At 39.6% G+C, this 22,350-nt stretch overlaps 2 protein-coding genes and 1 long non-coding RNA gene across 4 annotated transcripts in view; 1 reads left to right on the forward strand and 2 right to left on the reverse strand.

Moving 5' to 3' along the window:
• Positions 1–3,017, reverse strand: part of sipa1l1 (signal-induced proliferation-associated 1 like 1) — a 77,331-nt gene extending 74,314 nt beyond the window's left edge. The window contains exon 1 of the mRNA XM_064339628.1: positions 2,769–3,017. The gene's annotated coding sequence lies outside the window, so the exon portion shown is untranslated. The remainder of the gene's footprint in view (positions 1–2,768) is intronic.
• Positions 3,018–3,041: 24 nt separating this feature from the next.
• On the forward strand, positions 3,042–17,371 carry LOC135257171 (uncharacterized). 2 transcript variants are annotated; one of them, XR_010330611.1, is made up of 5 exons: positions 3,042–3,220; positions 8,292–8,369; positions 13,578–13,806; positions 14,672–14,835; positions 16,846–17,371. It is a non-coding gene; the product is annotated as an uncharacterized LOC135257171 (long non-coding RNA). The 2 variants fall into 2 exon arrangements; XR_010330610.1 differs by having other exon boundaries at positions 13,578–14,835.
• On the reverse strand, positions 14,153–22,003 carry rab15 (RAB15, member RAS oncogene family). Its single transcript, XM_064339632.1, has 7 exons — positions 21,516–22,003; positions 16,779–16,839; positions 16,478–16,538; positions 15,658–15,735; positions 15,282–15,371; positions 15,133–15,198; positions 14,153–14,767 (listed from the first exon to the last, which is right to left on the reverse strand). The coding sequence occupies exons 1-7, from the start codon at positions 21,637–21,639 to the stop codon at positions 14,606–14,608; spliced, it is 642 nt and encodes a 213-aa protein (XP_064195702.1). The 5' UTR covers positions 21,640–22,003; the 3' UTR covers positions 14,153–14,605.
• Between the last annotated feature and the right edge of the window lie 347 nt (positions 22,004–22,350).

Raw genomic sequence — 22,350 nt, forward strand, 5'->3', positions numbered from 1 at the left:
TTTACCAGCGGAGAGGCTGAATATTACAGCAGGAAAAGCACTACAGCCGGCGCGCAGCAAACTGCATTACAGGTGAGATGGAGGCCAGGCCGGTGCCAGTGATCGACCAAGCGCTACCAAATACCCCCTGTCCTACTTACAGATCTAATAAATGGCCTTTACGTAACGCTGAACAAATATGCAGCACTTTGTCAGCGAGTCATTGCTCCCTTAAATGAGAACTTATTTCATACCCTACGCCTGGTCTCCCACATAGCGCGGCACAAAAATGCCCACTGTAGTCATACGGCACATTATCGTTCTCAGAAAAAAAAGCACCTAAATCCACGCTACGCGCCGATGATTGCTGGTCGAGGTGCACGTGACTGGCATCGCCCTGCATCCACTTGATTTTGAAACACCTATAGAATTCGCTGCCACTCTGCATATGAAACGTGCTTGTTAAGCCTTCAGCCGCCAATCGCGACCCCCCGCCAGCCCCCTTTATTTTTTTTCCTTCCCGCATGTGTTGCGCAACGTGCGCGCAGCCACCTACACACACCGCCTCTACCGTGAGCCGCCGAGCGCTCGGAAACGCTCGCCGAAGCCAGTTCTCCGCGTCCTCGCCGTTCTCGGGGCTGTGGCTTGCCGTGACGCTCGCTGGCCATTGTGCCCGATTAGACATGGCCGCCGGAGCCATTTCGGCTTCGGTCTGCAGCGGTTGGTACCAAGCTAAAGTGGCTGTAATGATGGCAGAGTGCGGGTCTGTATAGGCAATCCTGCTTCTTCCTGTGCCTCCCTTGTTGTGTAAATTAAATAACCTCTCCCTCCCCCCCCCCCCCAGATGAATTGGTCTACCTGAGGCTACCCACCAAGCAGGAGACCACCTACAGCTCTGCAGGCTTACCTGGGCGGGGGCTGCTGGCTACAATGAGCCTGATTAATGTAATTAACTCTCTGAATGAGTGCCAAATTATCAACTAAGGGCCAGGGGCTGGGGCTGTGTGGGCTGGGACCACCACGATGATTGGCGGTTCACTGGTCCCCGCTCTGAATGCCCCCCCCAGTGGCTAACAGGTTGATGGCAGATCAAGGTGAGGGAGGAAGCAGTTATGGGCTCGAACACTTTCCTGCCTCCCTCCCTCCCTCACTCCCTCCCTCCTCTGTTGGACTGATAGATGGATTCTTAGTCATTGACCCACAAGGGCAACTTCTCACAAAAGCACCATCCTCCTCTCTCATCTCTGCTGCCTGTACCGCGCTGTGAACACACCGCCCACACGCCACAGCACCACACAGCGCCATGATGTAACCGACCCAAAGAGAGCAGGAGAGTGCTCCTGCCGCTCCTCACACGGTGTCTTCGCTCACCACCTGACACCTGTGAAGAGCGCCTGGTTGACCAACCCAAAAATGGGACATTGTCAGTTACATTCATTTTGTAGCTATTTTTTTTTTTTGCAGACTCTAATCCAGAGCAATTGACAGGGCTTACATTCTTTATATACAACCAAATTATACAGCTGGATATTTTTACTGAAGCAATTCAGACTAAGTGCCTTGTTCAACGGTACAATAGCAATACCACACCTGGGAATTAAGCCTACCATCTTGGAGCAGCAAACCTGGTTCCCTAACTATTAAGATAAACAGCCACCAGATGCTGTGTATACCTTAACGTTGCCTTGAAATTCCACAACACTACACTGTTAAAGTAGTTGCAAGTCTTCCACAAAAGACAGATTAAATATGTGGGGGCGTACAGGAAATATGTATTTGCTTGCTAGGTTTCAAAACAAAAAAAGCCAATACCATTCATGTTATCGGTTCTAAAGATCAAATGTTTTCCAAAAGCTGTTCTCTAAAAAACAATTGCATTTAAAAATCAACAAAATTAATTTAACCGTGATCACTTGTTGCTATGAGTTTGGAGTATCCTAAGGGCAACAAAATGAACCATGATTTAAGACGTTATTTTCTAAAAAATAAAATAAAATAAAAAAGAAGAAGAAGAAAACTTCAGAAGAAACGTACATTTTCGAACGGTCTAAATACTTGTGGCAAGCTTTGTTATTCACAGAATGAAAAGCTGAGTGGGAGAATGTGCTTCGTCCAATGTTCAAAGATGATGCATTAGTGGCGTTGCATTTTAAATAAATATGTTTTTTTTTTTTAAATAAACAAATAAATAAATAAATAGCATTTTATCACTTCACTAAAAAGCATTTTATGCCATTTCAATTCAAGTGAATGGTTCACGAAATCCAAAAACTAAACATTAACCCAATTAGGCTACCTTTACAGATTATTTAATAACACTCAAACCTAGCTAATACCATAAACCCTCATCCCAAAATACAGTTTTCCACATTTTACTCTGGACTCGAACACTATTACTGAGTTGACCAGTTTAACCACTTCTGCACAGGGACTACGTGTTTTTCATCTGACTAAATGTGCTAGCTGCATTATCTATGTAGAGGCTATTTTACCACGAAAAACAGCAATGCTATGGCTAGATCCATTTTGGATGGTTGTTTTTAAGCAACATAGTTTGCGGTTCGCTGCATTTCGCCGTCTTTGTAGCTTCCCCTGGATTGCTGAAAGTTCTCTGATGTATAGCCTACCTGTCAATTATTTTACAATAAACAATTCAGCCAACTACCGGCAGGTAACAAACATCACATTTCAAACAAACAGTCACTATCTCAGGTACACATTAACAAAACAGTGTAGAAACTGAAACCTATATGCTCTTGGACATCGCAATCGCAGTGTTTTCAACTCACCTCTCTCTCCCGCGGGGGTTCTGATCTAATAGCTAGATAGCTGCAGAATTCCAAGCCTCTCCTCCTTCCCTCGCAATTTCCAGGCGAGCAAAAAATACAGCACAGAACCCCTGCCTTCCTCGGGCTTCAGCTTTTCACCACGATTACTCAAACTGTCCACTGCTCTGAGACGACAGTCCAGTCCATCCCCGTGTCTCCTTGGAAATAATTCTAACTTGGAAGTTCATACAAAGTTGCAGCTCCGCCTCGCTATGCAGCCGATGGAGAGATGAGGTCACCGCAATCCAGCTCCCCCCCCCACACCCCCACTGGAATCTCGCGAGATGGATGGAGTGAATGAAAGTGGGAAAATAACAATACGAGACGAAAAAGGATAAACAAGTCAACGCGAACAAAAGCACCTCCACAGCGTTGCTCTGGCAACAGGAAAATTGCAACGCTGCATGCAACAGGTGATTTACCAACAAGACAAGCTTTAGCCAATATTGCTGGCGAATTCCGGACTGTTATGAGAAAAAAACAACATCTGTTAAATGCTTATTGCCCCATTGCCTTGGATTGCAGATGTAGCCTATGCTGCTTGCACAGTTATGCATGCGTGCCTCTTCTGCTGTCCTTGTTTTCAGAAATTTGTATTCAAATAATTGCTTTAGCGTATAATAATTAAATAATCCACTGAAAACATATTTCAATAGTAGGCTTGCAACTGAAACATAATTATTGTTTCTTCATCAAATTGTTCAATAGCAGGTAGGAATGTACATTGAATGTACCTTGGAACAGCAAACAGATGAAATATCACAATAGAATGTGAACCAAGATAAAAATACAAAACAAACCCTTAGGACTACTCTGATGCGACCAAGACAGGAAACACAGGACATGACAGAAAGGTGTTATATGCTATCTGTACATTCAGTACGCAGGATACATTCTTGAATTCTACCGGGAAAGTTAAATAGCCTATCTAGAGGGTGTTAAATCACGTGGTGATGAAACCATAAATTGAAGGTTAGTCTATGTCTGAAGAGATACTGCTGTGGAACCGTGGAAACTCAGTAGCTAACTCTGTAGCTAAATAGGACATTTAGACTGTCACTGCACGTGTCTTCCGAAGGATCTGGAGTCCGATTAATGTTATTACTGCAGTTACTCAGCAATCTTGGCTGAGCCTACCTTCCACTGCGATATAGTGCTTTAGTCCCATCATTCAGATGTACGTAGCATCATTGAGATCTGTTAATCTAATAGTCTACGACTTGGGCATTTGGGGCATATTTAGCCTATATTGAGATGCAGTGCGTAGCCTACCCTTTGGGGCTTTGTTGTGAAGTAATTTTGCGAACGTGACATATAAGGTCATTGTCGTCTACCTGTCACTGCAGTTCATATCATAGATGTCCGACAGTGTGAATGCAAAAGCGTATACTATACACTAGTCAGTGAATAGCCTACATTGGCTACACTTGCAACGATAACGTTACAGTGTCAAATTACTAAAAGTAGTCTTATCAACGAGAATGAACATCTCACAGAACAGCATAGACTATAGGCCTAATAACAATTTTTATGACCTGGAAGATGAAAAATCACGAAACAGAACGCAGGCTACTGAACGGCATAGCGTAATGTAAGGTTGTTCGTAGTGTAGCCTACTGTGATTGAATTACCGTTTAGGTTTATTTCAGTAGCTATACTTAACAGTCGTATGTGGGTGGGAAAAAACCCCTTTAGCCTACTCTCAATTTATTGTTTGCGGCTATTGCGTAGTGGCTGCATTTACTTCCAATAGGCCTATACTTTGACACATAAATATACTTGAGTGCAGTTATTTATAAGCGATGGAAAAAACACCAATAATAAAAAATATAAACAAAAATCGAAACTGGCCCATGTCTGACTCCTGTACAGAACCTGTATCGTAGACTATCTATCGACATCTGTGGACAGTGAAAATGCGGGAAAGCTCATCACTCCCTCTAGTGTATGACCACGGTACTGCAGCGGTGACCTCTTTGAGTGGATGCCGTCGTGCGGGTTATGGAAGGATGCGGAACGCAGAAGAATAGCCCCTTTGACGAACCTTCCGAGGCTCAGTCAGTCTAATAGGAAATGACAGCAAAAAATTAAAAAGTTGTTTTCGTACACGCATACACACAGGGCCTTTGTTCAGCACACAGAGTGGCTCAATACAAGATGGTTGACTGTAATGAATCACGCTTAATGTTTTGCACCCACACAGCACAGGTGATAAATATTGCTTTTGTATGGAATAGCATACAGTGCGATGTGTGTACTATCATTAGAAAAATAGTGGTGTATTTATGCTTATGGCCTGGTGAAAATCTGGAGCATGCGGCCATCTGAAATGTCAAGCTGAATTTCAGAAGTTATCCTCCAGATGTCTCTGTAGGCAGTCTGACTTCAGGATGAGGTGACAATCAACCAAAAATAATATTTATTTATTTATTTATTTATTTATTTATTTATTTATTTATTTATTTAATAACGAAGATGTGAGCGCCTGTGTGTGTGTGTGTGTGTGTGTGTGTGGAATAATAAGATTCTAGAAAAAAATAGACAATATGAATGAAATACTTTATTTCCCAGGTGTCCAAGGCACTGTTGTGCAAAGGAAAAGAAGAGAGAGTAAAAATCCTTTTTAAAAAAAGCCTTTATTATATTGCCATATTGCATATGAATATCAAAGGAACATAAAATAAAAATAGCCAGCATATTTTGACACCATGGGTATTCATCACAGCCTTGATTTGTTTTCAGATTTCTGGGAAGCCTAGAGGTCATCAGATTGCCTGGGCCAATCAAAAATATGCACTAAAAGTGAAATTGTGTTAAATAACTCCAGCAAGTCTACAATCTCCTTAACCCTTTGAAGTTGGTTTTCTGGAATGTTTTTCTTTTGGAAAAGATTTTTCAATGTTATAGAACTCCATTGCTTTCCATTACTAGTAGTGATTGTTACATCAACATTAGATTGTTCAGTTACGTAAGAACGTTCTAATCATATATTTGTCATCTTACCCCTTAAAGGGTTAAAGCAATTCCAAGTTCAGTAACTGTTGTTAAACCCTAGGGTTTTTAAATTCGATTTTCAATATTCCACCAAAATATTGCACCATTTGATTAATGGAAGCCCCATTTTGTAGAAGCAATGTAATAAACAAACTGAGCCAGACAGAGCTTATGAACGAGCTACCTTGTTTCCACGTCCCAGAACTGCCTGAAACTATCTCAACTACCAAAGGCATAGGGAAATGTAGAATATATTTTCTGTTGTTTATTCAGAACACAATTGCAGTGAATACAGTTGTAGAGAGCTACCTGGCTATTATATTTACATTGCAATAATTGAACAGTCACTCATATCCAGAGCAACAAACAGTAGTGGAGAATATCAGTGTTACTCTCAGTAATATAAAATGCGGTATCACCAAGAAGAAATGAGGCCCATTTATCATCATTAAGTGTAATATTAACTGAACAAATTGCAATTTGTATGGTAACAAGAAGGTACAATTATGCAGATAACCCTACGCAGCTTATAACATTATCCAAAAGGAAGTCCAGGGAAAGAAAGAGAAAAGAAAGGATATTTAAAGGGTCTTTCTCTGCATGAAAAGAGGAAATTGAAATATTAGAGGCGAGAGAGTAAGATACGAATCCTACTTTATGGCTGATACCTTTTCGCTCTTTCTCTCTCTCTCGCTCACTCACTTTGACACTTTGAATAATGAAATTGTCAGTCAACCCTTACGTATGTTGGAATTCACAACAACTATTTTCTTTGCAGTTGCTGCATCACACAATCAGGTCAAGCAGTGGAAATATTCCATATTCCAATATACGAAATATGGAATTATTCCATATTCCAGTCCATATAGGGGGGACCTTCATGGATATTCATGCATAATAAAAACTGGAAAAAAATGATTGGTAGTTTATTCACATACTGTGCCACGGAATTCCATCAGATGAGTGCCACAGTTAACTCTTTGCATGTGACTGAACTGAGGGTGACATTCATATGCAGGAGGCTTAATGACAGCAGCAGTTCAACAACATGAACTTCATTTACATACAATCAAGTTGCGAGGTCAAGGCCAATAAAATGTGCTAATTCATTAGCATGATAATGGACGTGTCCTAATCGCACGGACCCCGGAGCTTGTTAGAGGGCAAAATGTTTCCATTGGGCAACATTAAGTATTCAGACTGTCATCGCTGTCTCATCAGGCTGCTGTATAAAAAGAGGCATTTCCTCAATGATGAGTTCAGACTTTCTATTTTTCATCCTGATCCGAATGGTAATTTATTTGAACTTGTCTTTGACTTATGTTTCAGTAATTATGCAGTCAGGGAAAGGATTCTGGAATGATCCGGGGTCTATTAAGGACAGACACTAGGAATGGCTGCTTCTGTTTTTCTTTTTCTTTTTAAGTCACGAGAGTCACGAGAATGCATGCAGAGGGAGAGAATGGTTCAGGTGCATTTATATTGTCTGGGTGATGATTTGCGATATTGTTCCAAATTGATTGTATTGATCTGAAATTCATCTGAGAAGTGCCCCTCTCTTTCTTACATTTCTGGCAGCACCCATTTTCATGTACTCCCGTTCTATGTAGATTTTTTGGGGTGCAATACAGCCTGTTTAATATTTCGAACTCTAAGCATGTGGTCTTAGTGGATCTAAAGTGGGCTCTGGCATTTAACAAAAAAAAAAAAAAAACACCAGCTGAGCTCATCTGGGCCAACGGTCAGCTCAATCACCCATCGGGTGGTGCTGTGCTAGAATGCAACTATTCAATATTGAACTGTTAAAAATGTTGAAGTAAGGTCGCTGTCCTCTTAGAAGTTCTTTACTGTTATGCATTTTGAAACGAACCGGTTAAATTTGGCATAATTTAAGAATTATTTTAGATTCTATTTATTGTTGTAAGTCTGTCAATGATTTATTTTTATGTATTTTATAACGCCTTCACCCCCCTTTTTCCCCCAGTTTGTTTGATATCATTACTATGAGATACTGGTGTATCATTTAAATGTCTATTGGGGGTTATAAGAACTTAAGATGAAGATTCTATGTTCTTCCATGTCGTCCAGTTGAGTGGTTCGCTGTTTATTTTAGAGGCGTGGTTATCCCATATTGGCTGATGATTTGACTTGGATGTGTTAGCTGAGAAAGCTTTTTGAAAGGATTATTTGGACACAAATGGCTATAATACATATGATTTGTATTATGGCTATAGCAGGAGTAAGACCATTGTTTGGCAGCGAGGTTGCGTTAACGCCCTGGCATGTCAGTGTCCTTGACAAGACCCATCTAACTCTACTGCTCTGTTGATGAAGGCATCATGTAGCGCTTTGATAAAAGCGCATATCAATGATCCATTTACCATTTTGAGTTTGTTCTGCTTTGTTCTCCTGCTACCATTACTCCCAAAAGTTAACCCAGTCAGAGGGGGGAAACTGATTCTTTTTTTTGATGTTTTTTCTGTACAATAGCAAATGCAGTGGTAGGATGCAGTCCTAGAAGTCCAGGTGTGGAGTCAGGTGATCACAGTTTTAGAGGATATTTTGAAGGTGAGTGTGTTGCCTTAAGCAAGATTGGAATGGGGTTGTTTGCCAGAAGGGGTTGATGGGTAGTCTCAGCAAAATATCAATGGGACATACTGCTAGCATTGGCCAGGCCAGTACGGCTTGGATCATTTTAGGATCTGTCGTCATTAAGCCATGCTCCTAAGACTGGCTCTGCGGCAGTGGAATAAAATTTGCCTGTTCTGGAGAGGCTTAGGCTGAAACTATTTTACATTCTGCGCCGCGAAACCTAAAGAGCTTAGCAGCGGCATGACTCACTCGAGTGTGAAAGCGCAACGTGGGAGGAGGATGACATCACCACACTGGGCACAAGTGCCTCGAAGCTGGACCCCCCCCCCCCCCACCCACCCACGCAGACACCCCCGCTGCATGTACCCGCCTAAAATACCACAGAACAGTGCTTTTTTTTCTGACTGCCCTGGAAAAAAAAACGGTCTTTTGATTCGTCTCTCAATTCTTTCTGTCAAATTATTGGTCTTTGTGTTGGCGGGGGGGGGGCTGTTTTGGGAGGGCTAATCGACCAATGGTGTGGCAGGATTCTGTCTCAATGTGACTGGATTTTAAGAGGAAGGTTCTTTGGGTTGTCTTTGTCCCTACCTGATTGATATAAGTGACAGATCCCGCACTCTTGTTTGTCCCCTTCTATAGCTGGCATAGGACAGGTTCCTCGGATATCATGGCTGTACAGGGGAACTAGAAGCACTGAATAATCTGCAACATTCTCCCTGCAGTTTCTAATAATAATTAAACAGTTAAATAAATTTATTAGCCTGTGTCATTTATGGTCTCTTGATGCTTCAAAGATTTGTTTGATATTTTAATGGATTTTCTGATAATATGCAAATATATCTTGGTTTCTAATATTTGCAATTCCATGCTTTCCTGAGCTACTCATTATCTGTTTGGCACCAAGTTTCCTCATTTCCAAATCCAGGATGGGGCAGTGGCTTAGAGACGTGAAGATGTGTGATGAGACACATACATACGTGTATGCACACGCACACCCACAAGGACACATGCATACGTGCATACACACGCACGCCCACAGGCACGCATACATACGTGCATACGGACACACACGTAGACACACAGGAAAAGCAACAGGCAGAGAGGTGATGCCTCTTGATGAGAGATCAGATCCACAGCCATCCCAGATGCCCAAAGCCACTGGCATGGACGCTAGTCTGGGCACTGATAGCTTCTTGTCGTTAACGTTGCTGGCAGGGACAGCGGTTGACAGAGAGCGCTAGGAATAAGCTCTTTTTAGCAGCATGAAGAGGGGGCGAATGGAGAAAACACACTTAGTCAGAGGTACTGGCAAATTGCCAGGGAAAAAAAGAATCAAGGTTACCTTTAATCGCCAGAATAATTATATGCCTGAAGGTAACTTTATATAAAATTTATATTTTCAATATGACATTCTGTCCACCTCCTTTTTATCGCTAAATGCAAACATTCATCATTTGAACCTGGCCACTGCTAAATGTAGGTTATTTTTGAAGCTTTGATAAATTTAAAATCTTCTTAAAATATTGAACACATTTGTGAATTCAGACACAAACAAACTACAATATTATTCAAGTGAATTTGGACAGAATTTACTTAACCTCCATCCAACTCTTTATAGTACTTATCGGACTTTAGTTGTAAGTCTGTGAGGTGTAAGTCAATTTACAAAGCCAACAGGTGATAAAATGAATTAAATGAGAACAATGTATATTAAATAAAGGCTAAAATCACTGGTTCCATGCATAAGCTTACATGCATGCTAACTGCCATTTAGACAGTTGCAATCCAGGTCCAATTTGCAGCACAAAATGTTGATTCAAAAATATAATTTAGTTGTGTAGCAGTGAAGCAAACCTATAAAATTAATGAATGAGTGTGATTTCTTTCATTCTTCACACTGTTTTCACTCAATCCCATTGACAGTTGAGCTGCCAGCTGCTGCAATTAAAACTTATCTTTGTGTATTCTATTCTGTTTCTTTGTGATGCAATGCACCACAAAGCTGGCTGAATTGACTGTCAAATGAGTCATATCAAAGACACATTCTACTGCACTGCAGTGTGTGCTTAGTTTTTTTATAAACAGTTCAATAAAGTTTTGAATTTTGGGATATATATACATATCTATGATACAACAAGCTTGCCAACTACTAATGTGGTCAAAATGTGTGACAGTAATGAAAAGTGACACTTTTCTTAAAGACTTTATTTAAAGTTCTGGACAAGCCGCAATGCGGTAGGTTTGAATCAGAGCTAGGATGACTGGAGTTTAAAATTTGATCACCATCTACTGGACAGAAAGAGTACTTAAAAATAAAATAAGCCAATGAATGTGGCAGGTTTAATTGAGCTGCTGTAGATTTTTTTAATCGAGTTAAAACAGAAACCTACAGTGGCTCTGAAGTGCAAAACACAAAAACAAAAAGAAAACGCAAAAACAAAAACTTTCAGCCCTGAGGTGCAGATGCAACATACAAAAACAAAAAGGAGTGGTCCTGAGGTACAGATGCAACATACAAAAACGAAAACTAGTAGCCCCGAAGTGCAACAGTGCACTTCGGGGCTACTAGTTTCTGTTTTTGCATCTGCACCTCAGGGCTGCTAGTTTTTGTATGTTCGTGTTTTGCACCTCAGGGCTGCTCCTTTTTGTTTTTGCATTTTCTTTTTGTATTTGTGTTTTGCACTTAAGGGCTGCATGTTTTTGTTTTTGTATGTTGCATCTGCACCTCAGGACCACTCCTTTTTGTTTTTGTATGTTGCACCTGCACCTCGTGGCCGAAAGTTTTTGTTTTTGCGTTTTCTTTTTGTATTTGTGTTTTGCACTTCAGAGCCACCGTAAAGAAACTGAAGAAATTAACTTTAATTTACTACTACTTTTAAAACAAAAACTAAATTTGTAATCATCAAATGGCTCAGCCGAATGAACTCAGATAGCGTTAAATGTACCCTAACGGCCTCATTACCTTAACGCAGTGTTAACATGACAGAACTGCCATGTTTCCTTTGCTTAATTGGTATCTTTATTTTTTTTTACTTCTGTTCTGTAAAAGACAGCAGCTTGTCATGGTGTGTGGTATTAATATGCAAGGCTAACATCATAAGAAGCAAAAACAGCCATGGCGTGTGAGTCATTTCAAAGATAATTAATGTAGATAGGATTGCTAGATTAGCAGAAGCTTTGTCTAATAAATGGTGTATTATTGGCTTTACTCCGCCAATATAGCAAGCTCGGTTATGAAAAACGCTTTTAAAATGGAGCATAAAATTTGTAATAAAACATCAATCCATCATTTTCGCAAGCAGAATTGATCCATTTCTAGAAGTATGTGCCCTTTATACTCACCATCTGCAGCCGGTCTTACAGGGTGAGAATGGAGGGTAATGGAAAGGGAAAGCAGGCTCACTATTGTTGCCAGGTCTCCTGCTGTGTCAATACAAATTTAGTTCAATGATTTTTATTCCAATAAGCCTGTGTGTACAGGAAATAGAAGCCCTCTAAAATCAAGCCTACACCTCATACATATTTCATCGTAGCTAATGCTAATTTGCCATTATCATAAATATAGATTGGAGTCACAGAAGGACCGATGTCTACATGTTCAATGAGCATAACACAACTGTAATGATTCTTCACTGACACAGGCTCTGGGTTTACTTATATTGCAGAGCATTTCATGTTTAAATTGTCCATTGCCCCCCATGCTTAAAAAAATAAGTTTTTAAAGAAGTTCTATTATGAAAATGTGTGTTTAGTGTTGATATAGTTATTATTGAATGTGCTTTATATGTATAGCAGTTTTAGATTTATTATTGCTATTGTTGTTATTATTGTCATTATTATTATTAAATGTGATACAATAAAACACAGAAGTCATGGCTGAATGAAAGACATAAAGGCTTGACAACTTGACTTCAATGAGTTCTTTTCCTAGATGAATGAGACAAGATGGAAAACTGGATTTTGAAAACTCACATTGGGACTCATTCACAAAACTTTTCTTAAATTATTATTACTTATGTTCTTAAAAAAAGAATAATATGAGATTCATGGCACATATGCAAACCTTTGTTTTTGTGCATATCCTCGGTGCATGAGATGAAGAATGCTGGCTGTTCGTAAATTTTATGCGCAATCCTGTTCATGTGATTTGCAAACGGAAACAGCCATGAACAAATACAGATAAGAAAAAAATAATGAATGCCAAACAGTTCTTGGAAATGTTCTAAACATGCAGTTTACGATCAAATGTGATCGTACACACGTTTGGTAAATGAGGCCCATTGCATTTCACAGTTGACACATTTTTTGAGCCTATGTTGTACTGTTCTGTAAGTGTTGTGACCTCTTGTGGCAGTTTGAGCATTACAGGTTTGCTCAAGTACAACTCATAATGGCTCCACTACAGCCCCTATAGAGCCCACCTGTCTTATCCCTGAAAGCATATACATCGGTATACCGCCATTATTAAATGTCCGGGAGCATTTATTTTTAAACACCTGAAAATCAAAATTTCAAAAAGTCAGAATTCTTAAGCACATTTTATATTTCCACAATAAATTTCAAGTAGTTTGTTTTTAGAAGAAATGTACTTTTTCTTTTAGAAATAAGAGACAAGCTGGAACAACACAAATGTACATTTTGCTTCAGTATAATTCAGTTTTTGACTGAATACAACATACCCATAATATAACTTGCACATATAACCAGTTTCAAGGAGTATTGGTAATCTTATGACTGCATTTGTAGCCAGAGAAGTGTGTATTCTTGGGTTTTCATGAGTCTGAATAGCTATGGGTTTCTTAGTTGCGTAAGATATCAAAACCATCGGTACAAATGTAAACACACACATTATATCAGTGCTTACCATTTTCAAAAACTTCTTCAAAGTTTAGCGCCACCATATTAGTCTTACAGACATGATACATACATTTTTAAACAGGCGTTTGGAATATTTGCAGTCAGAAGGCTAATTACTATCATAGATATACTGATTTCTTTAGTGAACAGACCAAAGACATTTTGCAGGCATAAAATCTGATACTGTTTCCTGAAAAAATGTACCCCTGTAAAAGTACCCTCAGCATATTTTGCACATTTTTGTGATTAGAGCATAGACTTTGAGAGGCTATTTTTGTTAAAGAAAAGAAAATGAATAGATTTGTGCATCTCCCCAAATCACTGCAGGTCTCTACACTGGGAATTACTGACATGTCACCTGGCTGAAATGTCACCCGACATCTGATGTCATCCGGTGTGCACCTTCTCAAGAGGAAAATCGGCAAGAAGACACAAAGCCTAAAGGGCACCATGTTGTTGTCTAAAAAAAACAACAACAACCATACAACAGCCAGGAAAGGTGTGGATTGGACGTTTCAAGCATCAACCAATCAGCTTTGTGAGAAACATCATGTTGGTGCATGCTTGATGCATACAGGGTGTGCCTTTAATCACCATTTAGTAGGCTACAAAATTTCCCCACAGGTTTCAGGCTTCGTTGAGGTACAAGTATATGGATGACAGTAAGGTCAGTTATAGATTAATCCCTAGTACACCCCCCGAAGCACTGCAGAAAACTGTACGAAAGCACAGAGCAGGATCAGGGGTTTTTCAAGTAAAAGGAACATGCGGCAAAGGAAAAGAAAACATGACAAATAATGACAACTTGTGGAATTATATGTGGAATAAAAGCATGGTATCAAACAGACACACAATTTACTTCCTTGCATAGCACTACTTTGTGCCAGAAGAACTGCAGGAGCTAGCTCACAACCACACTCCTTTATTCAGGAAAATGGGATACAGAGAATGAAGAATGGAACAGTGCCCTCTACTGGCTAAGCCACACTGTCAAAGAAACACTATATCGTCTAATGATAAAAACGTTTGGTTGCCAAGAATCGATGACAAAAATACGACACAAAATAAATTTTTGAATTTTTTTTTAAAAACCTGATGCTTTTGCGCAGACTGAAAACATAACCCATGAGGAAAGTTTGTCCATGAGGAAAATGATTCAAGAGTCATTTTGACAGTAAAATGTTCAGCATTAAATCAACTCTGAAAGAGTACATTTTACTCTTTCAGGAGTACATTTTACTGCAATAGAGTACATCTAATCCCTTTTGGCCTCATGTAAACTCTATCAGAGCTGAATTAACACTGAGGATTTTACTCTGCCGGCAGTCACCGGGGAAGTGGCCATCTCTCCCACCCTAACACCAGCAGGCTTTCTGGGAGGTTCCATTGGCATCGCATTCACCGCTTTCCTCTTCCTCCAGGGCGGCGATATTGAGCTCGTTGTTGAGCGACACGCGCAGGATGTCCAGCTCTTTGCGATTGGCCTGCAGTACCAGCTCCGTCAGGCGAAAGAAGGACTAGGGAGATGGACAAATCAAACGCTGCACTCATTACGAGCAGGATGCTGTGTAATATGTTAAAATAGGTAAGTTACTGTGTCATACTGGCATAAGCATACTATGCGTTACATGCTTGGAGGGACATAATATTTATGACTGTCATTGGTATTGGTCTGCAGCTTCATACTGTCACAAGAATGCTTATAGTATAATAATAAATTCACAGGTTTGTGTAACACATATGTCATACTTTAATAAACATGTTTCTATTGTTAGCGTTAAAGATGCAACTAGAGTGTCCTCTTTCTCCCCCCCGGGATGGCATGGGCGTGGCACCTGGCGCACAAAAAATAAAAATAAAAAATTTGCTTGACTCCACTCACCTCCCTGATGTTGTGGTTGGTAAAGGCACTAGTCTCAAAGAAGTCCATTCCGTATGCCTTGGCGAGCTGCGGGTGTGACATCAGTATGTAAGGTTAATTTAAATATGGAAGAGTGGGTCTCTCTGTGAGGGAGAAGGGTGCTACCTCACCTTGTCTCCCTGCTCCAGCGCTACCTGTCTCTTCTGGTCCTCGTCACACTTGTTCCCAATAAGGATCTTCTGCACCTTGTCTGGAGCGTACTGACACACACAGAGTGAGCGAGAGAAACTGAAATTATTTTTGAACTTTGCAGCTGTCATATATCCTGTTTTTTGGTATCACTTTGGTATTACAGTTGTGCCAGTGAAACATTTGCATTTGAATTTCAATTAGTGGTTGCAAACTGTTCCAGAAAAGAGTTTCTGCACCGTAGTTACTCAATAAGACTGACAAGCTGACTCAAGAGAGTGACTGTGTGTATGTGGGTGCGTGCGTGTGTGTGTGTGTGTGTGTGTGTGTGTTTGTTTGTGTAACTATGTTTCTCACCTCATCAACATCAGTGACCCACTTCATGATATGCTGAAAGGAAAGCTCACTGGTGATATCATACACCAGGAAGATCCCCTTGAAAGAAAGAAGGGATCCATTATGACCACAAGGGACTATATAACTATTACAGTCCACCTTAAGACACTATTCCTTCCTGGGTCCCTTATGAAACACAGCAAGAACACTAAGAACTAGGCTGGGAACACAATAAATATAACCAATAGGACAATAGCCATTTAAGTCTTGTAAAGTGGGGAATAGCAGGAATCATTTGTTTGTACAGTGGAAATGTAAGTGAAGAGGAATTGCAGACATTTAAAATCTTTTGAATATGAAACGAATTGTACCTTTACTATGTAAATCTTTGGAACTGACTTGGACATATTGAATTGGTATTCTGCCCAACCAAATTTATCAGGTATTGCGTATAGTTTTAGTCCAGTAGTACTATAAAAATTATATAAACTGCAGTATCATTTGTAAAAAATAAAATAAAATAAAAAGATTTAAATTAGATTAGCATTTGAATTGTTATTGATCACATGTCAAATAATTAATATAACTGCATGTTTTGGAAATGGAAAGGTCTCAGAATGAGTATGGGTAATTTAAATTAACTGAATTAAATTAAAATTGGTTAAAATATTAAATTGGTTTTGTGTTTGTTGAACTTACTCAGAATTTTAACTGAGAGGAATTTGAACTTAATTTAGATGACTGCACTGGAAATTGATGAATTGATGGAATATAATCTAAAGGAAGAATAATCTGAAGTGTAATTGAATTAGTGTGATTGATCCCTTGAAGAGGACCTCACCTGTGCTCGTCTGTAGTACTGTTTAGTGATAGTCTGGTACCGCTCCTGTCCTGCTGTGTCCCTGCAGACAGACAGAGCAGTGGAGCAGTGTTTAGTGCACAGGCTGGTGGGGTATCCGCAGCAGTACGCTTTACATAGAAACATTCAAATTCACTCAAAGAACTAACAAAACAGGTTGAACTGTAAGTACTGCGAGCCAATAGTTTCCAAAAGTCAACAACCCCTTCACTCAGCAAATATACTTTATGTGACTCTCCCAGTGTTAAAATATCTATGTTTCAGACTGACTTTTTCCACTTACCATATCTGTATCCTTACTTTGATTCCATCCATTTCTAACGTCTTCATTTTGAAATCAACCCCTGCAGGACAAGAGAAGAGGCATACAATTTATTCTGCAGGGAAAAGATCCCAATGAAACTGAAATGCTGCCTTTGGCAACGACCACTGGATTTGGCTTCATTTAAAGTGAGATCCTGTAAAATCAAGCAGAACACAGAATGCAGTACACCCCTGTTATGATATTTCCTGACATACTGCTTAATTTCAAATTAAGTCATTAAATAGATTAAAAGGACACGTGATGGATTAAATATTCTGCTTTTGAGTCAGTTTTATCTTTAACCCTTTTCTGTGTGGTCTGGCCAGATCCCACTGTAGCCTATGCTTCAGCAGTTTCCATGGAGATAATCTGGTAAATCTTTCTTGAGAATCCGAACAAATATGTTGGTACGTGATATGTTGGTTAAGAGATGGCCTCATAACAGGTTCTTTGACCAGTTTAATTCAATATGGAGGAACAGCATGATCTAGCCAGTACACAGTTAGTTTGACATACCTACCCACTTCCTAATAATTGATTTGACTGTGCACAAATCAATGACTTTTTAAAATAAAGGCATTTCTTTTGGCCTTTATGTTTGAACCTTTGTTAGAAATTGACTATCTGACTGATGGACCTTGTGGAATGAGGACAGAGGTAATCCATTTCATTCACTTTTCTGAAATCAAGTGAACCACAATTACACACCAGCAGAGATCATTCAACTAGTTAGATATTTTATTTTTTATTTTTTATTATTTTATTTTATTTTTTTTTGCAGTTGAGCCCATCTTTAATCTTGGAGAATGTATGTTGAGTAAATCAAAAATGTTGATTGCTATTTAAAAGTATAATAATATCAAGCTGTCCATCAACAAAATATGAGCTAAGGGTCTGAATTCTTTTCTAGACACTATATGTAGACAATAAACACATATCCACTCTACAGATCAGCTCCAGCATGTCCATGCTTGAATGCATAAGTAAGAGGATGTTTGAAATATTGGCAGATCAGGAACACGTGGCTAATATAAGTAGGCAATAAAGGCCAAGGACCCCATCACATTGGGGGATACACTCTCACTAACTGGCAGCCAATGGAATCAGAAATTACAGCCCTGCATTATGTTGTTTTAGAATGTCTCTTTAGATATAGGCTTGCCCAATATTTGCATAAGTTGTGTCAGAGATGGGATCTATCCAGACATAACTAAACTCTAAGAACCCAATATTGACATAAAAGCTAACAGCACCACCAAATTCATCTTTGGCTTGACCCTTGGCTTTAAATAACTTGAATAAAAATTGAAGTGACTGAAGTGTACGAAGAGTGTATTTACCCACAAACACTGACAAATGCAGTGGATTCAGCAGGCACCAGTGTTAGGCTAAAAGGCTCCAGAAATGAGCAAACAACACTAAAATGTAGCAAGAACTGACTCTCGGTGTATGGACAGTTTGAAGCACACCCTCATGAACACTCAGAGCCCATTGTAATGCTAATCTGACCTTCCCTTTGATATGATCACATTGGAACTGTGACATGCTGAGAATCCATCGCGTCAAGCATTTCATCGAGGCCTGGATGCTTGCTGACCCGTGTCAAGCACAGTAACCTGCCCTTTTGGTCGCGGCTAATCCAACCTGCACGTCAAGCACAGTTTGGATTTAGAAACCCTGAAAGGCGAAACGCAAATCACCCTCATTCGTTCCAACAGGATAATAAAATAAAAACAGTTTTGGCACTCGCACCCAACGGATTCAGCATCAGCTTTGCAACAAGAGTGCAGTGCAGCTGAGTCAGCCACACAGCATGCAGGAGATGGGAAATAAGAGATGTACTATATTGCCATGCCAGTGTGCACAGAGCTAGCGAGTGGCCATGGTGCTTGACATTACAACAGGCCCATTTTAGATGTGCTTCCTCTCTGTGCATGCCTTCTGTGGGCTGTGAGTGACAGTCAACAGAAACTATAAAGCAGACAAGACAGTGTTTTTCAGTTGGTGCCATGTTTGAGGAAAGCAAGGGGAGCCACAATCACACAGAACATAAAAAGAAAGTCTGCGAAAGCACTGCAGCAACCTCTCACCATTGGCCGTGATAGGACGGTGTTGCTTGTCTCACGCTGTGCTGTGTTGCGCTGAGGCTAACAGGTTCAAAATAAAAAGGAACACATCTAATCACCTGATAAACACTGTGTTCAAATGTCAGTGTGATTAATGAATGTCAAGCAGACTCCTGCAGTGACAGAGAGAGGGACTGAATTTACGAGATGCAGGAGTCATCAAAGAAGAATGAGTTGTTTAGGTTCGGTCTTGTGACCACTAAAATGTGGCCTACTCTGTGTCACTAGGAAAGATCAACTGCTGTTCTCGCTCTGTACCATATAAAGGCCAATATAGATCGTAAAAATGACATCACCACTCACCACAAACTGAATGAGCCACAGAATGTAAGGGCAGAAGATTGATGCAACATCATTCTCCCAAAGTATACAGATCTCAAAACATTGGAAACACACAAGTATTGCAGATTCCTATGTGATAACCAACAGTGCTTCTTATGTGTAAATCATACAAGTTTGGAAGAAAATGTAATGTAAGCAGTGGCCAAGCTCAGTGGAATTCACACTAGGTTTATCCATCCACCCATTATCTATACCCGCTTATCCTGAGCAGGGTCGAGGGGGGTGCTGGAGCCTATCCCAGCGTGCATTGGGCAAGAGGCAGGAATACACCCTGGACAGGCTGCCAATCTATCGCAGGGCACACAGACCATTCACTCACACACTACGATTCACTCATACACTCATACCTATGGGCAATTCAGAGTCTCCAACTGGCCTATCTGCATGTCTTTGGACTGTGGGATGAAACCGGAGTACCCAGAAGAATATTATTATAATCATTATTATTATTATTATTATTATTGCTGTTGTTGTTATTATTTATGTATTTTTATTATCATCCTCATTGGGGATTACTTGAAGGTAATATTTTATTATATTAATTTAATATAATACCTGCTCAATATTTTAAGTATATCATTTAAATGAAACATAATACATTGAATGAGGGTCTGTCTGCATATGTATTCACATTAATTATTTTATACAGCCATATTGGTACCAAAGACTAAAATGCTGAACATGTCTCACTTTATGAATTCCTCCTGTATGTGCATAAGAACAGTCATGCTCCAGTCTGAGGTGAGCCGGATTGAACTGTGCTCGCTGATATTAGGTCCGACACCCATAAATTACTGTGACAAATTCTCCATCACTGCACATAAAAAAATATTCCTTCGCTATTTTTCATTCACCTACATACGTATCTCTCTCTGTTGCTCTCTCTCTCTCTCTGTCTGTCTCACACACACACACACAGCTACATTAGTCTATAAGCATAGGGATATTCTCTTTCCTGCCATAGTCAGAGTGTTTTTACTTTATAGTCTCAAATAGACAACCCCATGATCCAAACTTCAAAGTTTTGATTAACTGAAGAAAGGCACATGACCACACCAGAGCTGATATGAGATTCATCATATGTTTCACTATTCAGTGTCATTTTAAAGAGACATGTCAGACCGTATAGGATTGTTTTCAAGGGAAGCTAGCTACTTTAACAAATTAAAAAGGAATTTCTTGCTGCCTTTCCAAAGGCGGTGGGATATTTGAAAACTTTCCATCACTTTTTTAAATAGCTTTACATTATGCAAATAACTTCAAGGACTGAAACAGGTCTGTATAGTAAGTTGATTCCAGAATAATACCTATGTATGAGAATAACATCCTATGATGTGGGGAAATGTGAGTGGTATATTTTATACATTTTGTAAACCCAAATTGTACACTTTATTAAATACACCTATGCTTTCACAGCATTGTGAATAAAGGAATACAAAGCCATGTCCCCTGGGTCTGAAATTCTCCAGGAGAGAAGAAAAAACATGCTCGTTCTGCTGACTGACAATATTAAATATATAATAAATGTAAGTAAACAAACCCATTTTAATATGATTATATGCTATATAAATTACAAATATAAATTACGGTGCTTTTTTCATTTAGATGGGAATTAGAGTGAGCTGTCTATTTATAATATATGCGTTAACTGAAGTTGAAACTACCCCAAATGTGTGGATTCTCATTTTCAACAAATAAATTACAAATTACAAATAAATTACTGTCAGATATGTAACGTAGGGTGCGTGCGCGCGTGAGTGTGTGTAGTTGTGTGTGTGTGGTGTATGTGTGTAATTAATTAATTAACTAATGACATATATTACTTTTTCATGAGATGTCACTCACGCACTGGGTTACAAAATGACACGAGCGTGGCTACTTCGACTCTGATAAACAATTGCAAAAGGACAATGTTCAGGTGAACGAAAATGTCTTCAGTGTTTATTTCCAATTGCACGTTTGTTAGCAATCTAAATGTTTCACTTCTACGTGTGGAATATAAAGCAAGCCAACGTGGTTAAATGACGGATGTCTCATATAAGCCCATTAAAACATTTTTCTCCCAATTCTGCAAAACGACTCGTATACTTAGAATGTCTGCTAATCCAAAAGTGGGTATTCGTGATTTTTTTTTTTAATTAAAATGACTTATCTTAATAATTTAGCCTACCAAAATTCAAAAGGGTTAGCCAGAAAACGGATACCTTGAGTAATGCGCAGAACACTATAAATTAAATGTCTTTCTTACCTATTGTGGAAATATGAGACGGGTGATATTCATTGTCCGTGAACCTGCACAACAAACAGGTTTTCCCAACCCCGGAATCTCCCAGAAGAAGCAGTCTGAACAGCACATCATACTGCTTGGCCATAGTGTCATATAGGGTAGATGTTAACTCAGCAACGAATCTCCGATCCCTATATATCCCATATCTGCCGGAAGGCAAACAGCACAGCTCTCTGTTTCCTTAACCTTTTCTTAAAGCGTTGGTTTAGTCAATATCTTCTAATTGCACACTAGGCTAAATATCGCTGCGTTTTCTTGCTAGCTCATGTAGCGGCAAAAGGTGGATCCGATGCTCATCCCACTCGACAAGGGGGGAAGAGGCAGTGTGGTTGCTCGCTCCGGCCGCTCCCCGACATCATTGTCAAGTCAACACAAAAATGGGTGGGGAGTTGGGAAGGGATGGGAGGGCTAATCGAATGTTACCTGACCTAAACAGTATTATTCTTAATTTGACGAAGGTCTAACGTGTAGTCTATAATATTTTAGCGTTTGCATTCACGATGTTGGCTACCATGTCTAAAAAATTAAAATAAGTAAACAAAGGAATAATAATAATAATAATAATAATAATAAGTTTAGCCAATAAAACGCATCCACCAATCATACACTTTGTCCAAGAACGGACAACGAATATTTGTTCAGTTATGTCTGTGCTAGTATTTGAGCTGTATTGTTATGTGTATTTGAGGAATGGTCCATCACTCTTTTTGCCCAGAACAGGTTGTTATTATACTTTTTCTGTACCCTCCTGAGACCTGAGAGTTTAAGTATTTTAATTTTGACATAATGGGTCCAC

Source organism: Anguilla rostrata, chromosome 6 (genome assembly GCF_018555375.3).
Source record: "Anguilla rostrata isolate EN2019 chromosome 6, ASM1855537v3, whole genome shotgun sequence".
NCBI classification, from domain to species: domain Eukaryota; kingdom Metazoa; phylum Chordata; class Actinopteri; order Anguilliformes; family Anguillidae; genus Anguilla; species Anguilla rostrata.

Excerpts from the sequence above, each read along its gene's own strand:
- rab15 (XM_064339632.1), bottom strand. The coding sequence starts at position 21,639 with ATGGCCAAGCAGTATGATGTGCTGTTCAGACTGCTTCTTCTGGGAGAT. Across the intron at positions 16,840-21,515 it reads GTCTCATATTTCCACAATAG|GGGTTGATTTCAAAATGAAG; the intron begins GTAAGAAAGACA and ends CTTGTCCTGCAG. Across the intron at positions 14,768-15,132 it reads CCAACCACAACATCAGGGAG|TCCTTCTTTCGCCTGACGGA; the intron begins GTGAGTGGAGTC and ends CCATCTCCCTAG.